We start from the raw sequence: 8,656 nt of genomic DNA, 5'->3' as shown, positions 1-8,656 counted from the left end.
GAGCGCTGCTGCGCTTCCAGCGCCACACTCTCCCGAGTACGCCATGGGCTCGGCCCTTGCTTATCCATTTTTTTTTTTTTTTTTTTCCTTTTTGTCATTTTTTTGTGACCGGCTACGGGATCGCAACCCTCGGTGTTGCTCCCGCACCTCGCTCAGCCAGTGAGCGGCCGGTCTGTATGTGGGATCCGAACCCTCAGCAGGAGCGCCGCCGCACTTCCCAAGCGGCGCACTGTAGCAGTGCGCCACCGGACCGGCCCTGCTTATCCATTTTTAATGGAAAATTTAACATGCCAGAGATAGAATGAATAGTGGAACAAACTACCATATACTACACTACTTTCAACACCTGCACTGGCAAAATGATGAGGTGCCACATTTTCATTATTATTCAGAAATGGATTGTTTGATTTCTGAATATTTGGGATTTTCTAGTTTTCTTTATTATTACAAATATCCTGTCAAAGAATAATTGACTCAGTATGATTTCATTTCTTTAACGTTTGTTGAGACTTCGTTGATGACCCCCCCCCATATGGTCAGTGTTCATGTGCATTTGAAAAGAATGTGTATTCTTAGTTTGGGTATAGCATGCCTTTTTGTTGAATTCACTCTTTTATCATTTTACGATATCCTCCTTCTAGTGATACTTCTTGCCTAAAAGTCTACTTTCTCTGCTATTCCAGTTTTCTTCTGGTTAGCATTTGTAGAGTATGAGTATGTTTTTTCATCCTTTTACTTTCAACATTTCTGTTACCTTTTATTTATGGTGTCTCTTTTAAACCATGTATAGTGAATTTTGTCTTTTCCGAGAGTGTCTTTGTCTTTTAACTGGAGTATTCTGTACACTTTTTAACTGTAATTACTGGTACAAATCTACTATCCTATTTCCATTTCTCATTTGCTGTCTGTTCTCTTTTCCCTTTCACTTTGCTTATTCAAATATACTTAATTACTTGTTTTTTCCCCTTTATTAGCTGATTAGTACAGTTCAGTATTTTTAAGAGCTTATCATAGTAATTACAAATGCATCCTTGACTCCTTAGAATCTGCCCTAAGTTAATACTTTTTTGTTCACTTCAGGGACAATGCACAGATTACAGTATCTTAACTCCATTTACCTATCTTTTTACTTTCTGTGTGGTTGTTGTTATGAACTTTAATTTTCTCTCTTTCTCTGTGATATATATATACATATATATATATATCTCTTTAATTTATACATATCTTAAAACCTTTCAAAATATTATTTTAAACAGTCAATATTAATTGAGATTTGACCTACCTATTTATGATTATTTCATGTTCTTATATCCATTGTTTATTACCATACTTTCATCTAGGATTATTTGCTCTTTATTGCTATTGGTGACCTGAAAAATCTTTTATTTCTTCCATTTTTGAAGTATGTTTTGCTTATTACTGAATTCTGTTATAGTTTTTTTCCATCAGTTTAAAAGATTAATACCATTGTCTTCTATTTTCTCTCATTTCTATTAAGAAATATTGTCCTTATTTTTGTTTTCAGATATTTTATTATGTTATTCCTAGGTATTATGTTACATATCCTGTTTTGGACTTATAGAACTTCTTGAATCTGTGGCTTGATGTCTTTGAACAGATTTAGAAATTTCTCAACCAATATGTCTTTAAATATTATTTCTGGATTTGAGGCTAATGGAGAGTTAGAACTGGAGATAAAATTTGGGAATCATTATGTAAGGATAGAAATTAAAACTATGAAAGTAATTAAAATTATTTGGAAAGATTATCTAAAATAAGAAGAGCAGTGTTCAAAATTACAACCTAGAGATCACTAAATATTGAGAATAGTGAGTTAAAGAGCAGTCACATAGATAGGAGAATCCAGAAAGAATAATGTCCCAGAAGCCTAGGGAGGAGAGTTTAAAGGAGTTGATGGAGGGGCCGGCCCCGTGGCACACTTGGGAGAGTGTGGCACTGGCTGAGCGCAGTGCTGGCAACACCACACCAAGGGTTGTGATCCCCTTACCGGTCACGAAAAAGACAAAAAATAAATAAATAAATAAATAAAAATAAAAAAATAAAGGAGTTGATAGAGTAGTTAATATATCACAATAAAATGCTCGAATAAAATTTGAATTAATCTCTGCAAAGGTAATTGGTAAACTTACCACAGTTTCTGTGAGATAGAGGCATGTATGACAGGAGAGAAAACAAAGATAATATTTTTGCCATGCACTTCTCTCTAGAAGCTTGACTATAAAAGCCTTTCTTATGAGTACATAGAGCTAGAGAGGTGCAGGATCAAGGAATGAATATGTTTATGAAATGAAGTAAGTGGAAAAGTTAAAGATTCAGGACAGAGAAAATAATTGATAGAGCAAAAGCACAACAGAGACTATCAAAGACACAGGCAGAGGAATTGCATGAGAAGAGGTAGAATTACTTCATCTTCCAAGGCAGAAGAGAAATTTAGGTAGAGCTACATATTTATTATGAAGGAGACAGAAAGTTAAAGAAATTCAAACTTGATTAATTCATCATTGTGGACCTCAGTATTCTTGGATGAGACTAAAATTTGATTATTGTTTAGCACGTTTTCTATATAATTTAGGTCTTCATAAAATACTAGATCATCACTAAAAGCTACCTTGGTAAGTGTAAATGCTCAACAGAGTAATTAGATACTTGGAATGTTTCATTGCATTGAACTGGAGTAGCTTGATGGATCCTTTTCTGCAATACAACAGAGAAACAACCTTGCCAAAAGGACTAGACTACTGCCTCATTGAACTATGAATGGTTGAAGATTTTACCTTACTTGTAAGCTAGCAAGTTAACCTGCCAGTTTTATGAATGCTTCCAGAAGACATAAGACTGCTAGGTCAGAGACAAAGGACTTTTTTACTCAGAGCACAATGTGTAACATGAGCTTCATGTTTGTATTGGTTCCTCTTGTGTCCCCAAGTCCCATGGGAGTCATATTCAGGAAGATGTTGTACATTTAGTGGGTTTGCATCACTGCATTGGAACCCTGAGCTTGGGGAAGCTTAGTCTTTTATAATGTGCAATAAGTCTGCCTGAATTTTACTGTGGAAGGAGACATTGTCTTTGTTATACTAGACACTGAACAGACCTCTTTTGAAAGGGCAGACACTGTGTCTTTCAAGGGTTTCATTATACAAGCATCCTTGAAAAGATAGTCTGAAACAAAAGACCGATAGTGCCTGTGCTCACTAGATCTGCAGAAATGAGACCCGCAAAGAATTGTCACCTAATGCTAGCTTAGGTTTTTCCCGTCGTAATGCTTTAAATAGGCACTGCCAATGTTTGTCTTTAACTCATTTTCTGTTTTTATGGGCTGTTTAAATCCTTTGCATATATAGGTAGATTGTTTTAAAACTCTAATACACTCAGTCAGGTTTTAGTTAAGTCTTAATAGGCCTGGAAACCATTATAGCTCTTTTACTCAATTTCTCTTACTTTCAAGATCCTGAGGGTCTTTTCACTAGAGATGAATAAGACATAGTGTATCAGTGAGCTTATGATAAAAGATTTATGACATACTTAATACACAGAAAAGAATATATGAATTGAACACTTGAGAAACACCAAAAAACTTAAAAAGGGAACACTCCCAATTTATTCTCTTGCTTTTATCTTAGAGGAACCATTACCTTGGATTTTATTTGCTTATTAGCATTCTCATGCTTTTCTTGATAGTTCTACCACTTTTTTTCTTCTACCAGTGGATATTTCAGTTGTTTCCAGGTTTTTGTTGTTATTAGGCATACTACTAATACAAACTTTCTTGTCCACAGCTATCCATGTGCAAAGTTTTTTTTTTTTAGGGTGTATAGAAGTGAGCTTTTGATATTGATGTGCTACAAAAGGCTTGAGAGAAAGTAGGCTTTAGGATTGATGTGTGCCACATGTGCAAGGAATATATATTGAGCATTTGAAAAACTGTAAAAATAGCCCTGATTGTTCCTTTACAAATTGATTTTAACTACATGCTCTTATGTAACCTCATTACCAAGTAATGAAGATTTCAGTGCCACTTCTGTGTATTCTGGGTACAGGTCTTTTTTGAGTTTTATTTGTGGCCAGTATCTCCGAGTTTGTGATTGTTTTTCACTTTCTTTATGATATTTTGGTGAACAGACATTCAAAATTTTAATGAAATTGTATTCATCAATCTTTTCTTGGTGATGGTTTTACAAACTCCTCCCTATCTTTTATCACATAGATTTTCTCTTTATTTTGTGCTAAAAATGCTAAAGTTTTGTCTTTAGTCCACTTTAAACAGATATCTCAGATATCTTTTCTATGGTAGGGATCCAATTTTATTTTTTTCCATAAAAAACTAAAGAAAAACTAATTTTTCTAGCATAATTTATTGGAGCCTTCCCCTCCCCCCCACCATGTGCAGTGCCATATCTGTCATATATCGTTTCCATATGTTGGGTCTGTTTATGGCCTCTCTAATTTGATCTGTTGTTTTTTCTATCCCTGCACTCGCACCATGTTGTCTTTGTTACTATAGAATTACTGTAACTCTAGAATAAGTCTTAATATCTGTAGAGCAAGTCTGCTTACTTTATTTTTCTTCTTGGTTCTTTTTTTGGCTATTTGCCCTTTCACAAAATTTAGAATCAACTTGTCAAGTTTGGTGAAAAATCTTTTTGTAATTTGTATTTGAATAGCACTGAATCTGTATATTAGTTTGGGGGAGAACTTAGTCTTATCCATGAATATGTTATATCCCTCTATTTAGCTCTTCTATATCTTTCAATAAAACTGCATTTTCTTCATGAAAAGATTGTACATCTTTTATAAGATTTAATCCTTTGTAACATTTTGTTGCTATTGTAAACGGAATCCTTTTAAAATTTTGTTTGCGAACAACTTTGAAGAAGCATCTCCCATGTTTGTTTTCAGCTGATAAATTCTCCTAAAGGCTATAGCAATACCTCCAAATTCCCAGGGTATTAAAAAGCCATAGTTAATTGAGGTGTGTCTTATAACATCTGTGTTTAATAAATGTGCAAAGTCAACATTGTCCATTTGTCTTTTCACTTAGAGGACTAATATTTGTAGACTATTGACTTGGGATAGTTTTCAAAGTATGTATGTGTTTGAGTGGTATGTGTGACTTTTTTTCTGAGAAGGTGAAATTGGGGTAATAAGTGAAAAAGTGGATATTCTTACCTTTTAAAATAGATCTCAGGAATATATATTTAATATATAACTTGAGGTTATTGTATTCTATCAGGAAAAAAATTTTTCCTCTCTCCTTTTTTTCTATAATGCTCTTCTGTTTTGTTTTGTTTACTTGACCAAATACTTAACTCATTCTGCATTTACTTCAAGTCCCATTTCCTTCATGAAACCTTCCCAGACCATTTAATCCATAGTTTCCCTAATTCCTGAATTTTTATATATTCCACTTATAAACATAGAAGGTATCCGTAATTTACTAATTTATTAAATTTAAAAAGCAAGGCACTGTACAAAAGGTCCCATTTGTATTTAAAACTTCTAAAGATTCACATATTTGCGCATGTGTGTGTGTGTGTATGTAAATTTTTGGAAGAATACACTAAAAATTTTTAAGATAGTTAACTTCTAGGACAGGGACTGACGGTCTGAGATGGAAGGAAGATTTTTACTGTGTGTGCTTTTATACTGTTTAAAAATTTTGCCATGTGCATGTATTACTTTTTATTTTCAAGGTTATAGTTTTATTAAGGGTAACAGTGGGATTTGGATCAAAAAGCTCCAGAAAAATAATGAAGGAAAAAAACAGGATTGCCAAAATTATTGAAGCTAGGTGATACATGTACATGTGGGGATTTGTTATCTTATTCTCCTTTTGTGTATGTTTGAATTTTTATTAAAAAATTTTTTTAAATGAAACATTGATAAATTTGAACTATAATCTAGCTCTGAAATGGGCCTTGCAATTCAAAAAACTAATGAATGTGTTAGAACACTAACTGTATCTATGTTGGGTTTTTTTTGAGATATGACCTATATACCATAAAGTCACCTTTTTAAAGTATACAATTCAGTGGTTTTTAGTATATTTGTTTGTAAGACTATGCAACAATTATCACTATCAAATTCCATAACATTTTGTCACTTCAAAAAACCCGTACCAAATAGCAGTCATTGCCCCTACTCTCCTGTCCCCCAGTCCCTGGCAACCACTATTGTGTCATGTATCATCACTTTATTTCTTTTTATGGTTGAGTAATAATTAATTATATGGATCTACCACATTTTGTTTACCTATTCATTAGTGGATGGATATTTGGGCTGTTTCTATATTTTTGCCTATTTATTACTTGTTAAATTAAATTTTACATATATACTCTAATTATTTCTTTTTATGGTTGAGTAATAATTAATTATATGGATCTACCACATTTTGTTTACCTAGTCATTAGTGGATGGATATTTGGGCTGTTTCTATATTTTTGCCTATTTATTACTTGTTAAATTAAATTTTACATATATACTCTAAGTTGTTGTTCTTGTTTTTTTAAGGGGGAATGACTCAAAGTTTTTTATCAAAATCATTTTGAAAAACTTTATTACCAATAGTTATGAAGTTTTGGAAGGTACATTGAATTTGGTTTCATTAAAAATAAGAAATTCATTCTTTTGTCACTTATTTGTATTTTAGATAACGTTTGGTCAGCCAGGCCTAGACATTCAGAGCAGAAGTATGGAATATGTACAGCGGCAAATATCTAAGGAATGTGGAAGCCTAAAGTCTCAAAATAGGGTAAGTAATGTTTATCTTCTATGGAATATAACTGTGGAATATACTATAAAGCAAATGTACCTCACAGGGCCTGGTTTTCCAAAGCCTTACAGTTTCAAATATCGACCTTACAAAAACAGGAAATTTTCCTCAGGCTATTTGGTATGTGTTGTAAGATAAAAAGTTGTAACACAGCAAGGCTGCTGGTTCAAAGACAGACTAGTTACTGATTGATATGTAGAGTTACTGGGAAGCTGCTGTAGGGGGAAGGAATGTTTGCTGAGATCAAGCTTTTGTTGGTGGATCACTTAAATGATCTTATGGAATGTCATCTGGCTTGTTTCACTGAGAGTTACCAGCCTATATTGTTGAACTATAACCCCACCTATGTCTCTTCCTGTAACTTCTGGGCTGGAGAATAAATGCAGGAAGAGAACCCCAATTCAGGGCTAATTTCCCAAATGAAAGGAATGCCTCTAGAGGGTTCTGGGAAATTAACCACTTTGGGGCTTCTCACTGCTCAGAAGAGATGGGCTTTGAGTAATCCTTTGTGGCTCCTTCACCCAGGGGAAGAGGGGGGACAAATCAGTGGGGGGCAAAGCAACATAACTAATTAGCATATAGGTGAAATTTTCCAGTCCTCCTAATTCTCCCCATAGTTGAATTGTACTTAAAAATTTTTCACAGTGTTAATTTGCTGCATATATGCTTATAAACACTGTTACTCTATCCAGACTTCTCTTTGAGTTTGGGGGATTGCCAATTCCAGATAGGACAATAAGAATAGTATATTGTTAATTTAATGAACTATATCCATTACCTCACTTTTATCCCAGATCTGGGATTTTTTTAAGCCCCAATTTCAAATATCTGGGGAGTAGAAGTTTGCCCCAGCCTCTCAGGTACTTACTTGTAGACTAGTCACTGTGTTCAGGGACTGTAACTAGGAGATATAAATTTGACTACTAGAAGTCTGCCTTAATGGGTGATTAGAATGGTCAAAAGATTAATTTTGCTTCTTGATCTCAAAGATCAAAGAGCCAATCTACCCAGAATGGTTAGAGAGCAAGCAATAGAGAGAGTGTGCATGTGTGTATGTGTTAAGTCGCTTTTTAGAGACTTTCCATATAGCTAAGCTGTAAACATCTATCTCCTTATCTTAGTTTGCCAAAACTGCCATAACAAAACCCCACAGATTGGGTGGCTTAAACAATAGAAATTTATTTTCTCACAGTTCTGGAGGCTAGACATCTAAGATCAAAGCGCTGGCAGGATTGGTTTCTTCAGAAGGCTTTTTCCCTGGCTTGTAGATGGCAACCTTCTCACTGTGTCCTCACATGGTCTTTCCTCTGCACACACATCCCTGGTATATTTTTCTGTGTATCTAAATTTCCTCTTCTTAAAAGGATGCCAGTCAGATTGGATTAAGTCCCACCTTAAAGGCCTCATTTTAACATAGGGCTCTTTAAAGGCCCTATCTCCACGTATAGTGACATTCCAAAGTACTAGGTTTTAGAGCTTCAACATGAATTTGAGGGGGATGCAATTCAGCCTGTACATTCTGCCCTCTGGCCCCAAATTTATGCCCTTCTTATATGCAAAATACATTTATCCTCATCCCAGTCACTTCAAAGTCTTCACCCATTTCAGCATCAATTCAGAGTCCTATAAATTTCATCTAACTATCATCTCAATCAAATGTTAGTGATACTCAAGGTATGAATCATCTTGAGGCAAAATTTCTCTCCAGCTGTGCACTTGTAAACCAGACAAGTTATTGTTTCCAAAATACAGTGGTAGAAAAGGCACGGATAAACATTCTCATTCCAAAAGTGAGAAATTGAAATGAGGAAAGGTGTCATGGGTCTTATGCAACTCCAAACCTAACAGAAAATTTCATTAATT

General features: G+C 34.5%; 1 protein-coding gene across 1 annotated transcript in view; it reads left to right on the top strand.

Moving 5' to 3' along the window:
* Nucleotides 1–8,656, top strand: part of SPRED1 (sprouty-related, EVH1 domain containing 1) — a 118,779-nt gene that overhangs the window by 103,748 nt on the left and 6,375 nt on the right. The window contains exon 6 of the mRNA XM_008581105.1: nucleotides 6,671–6,772. Within this exon, the coding sequence (XP_008579327.1) occupies nucleotides 6,671–6,772 (102 nt within the window). The remainder of the gene's footprint in view (nucleotides 1–6,670; nucleotides 6,773–8,656) is intronic.

The sequence above is a fragment of the Galeopterus variegatus genome, unplaced genomic scaffold (assembly GCF_000696425.1).
Source record: "Galeopterus variegatus unplaced genomic scaffold, G_variegatus-3.0.2 Scaffold90, whole genome shotgun sequence".
In the NCBI taxonomy this organism is placed as follows: domain Eukaryota; kingdom Metazoa; phylum Chordata; class Mammalia; order Dermoptera; family Cynocephalidae; genus Galeopterus; species Galeopterus variegatus.
The sequence above is the reverse complement of the archived record's forward strand: the minus strand, read 5'-3'. Positions and strand labels throughout refer to the sequence as shown.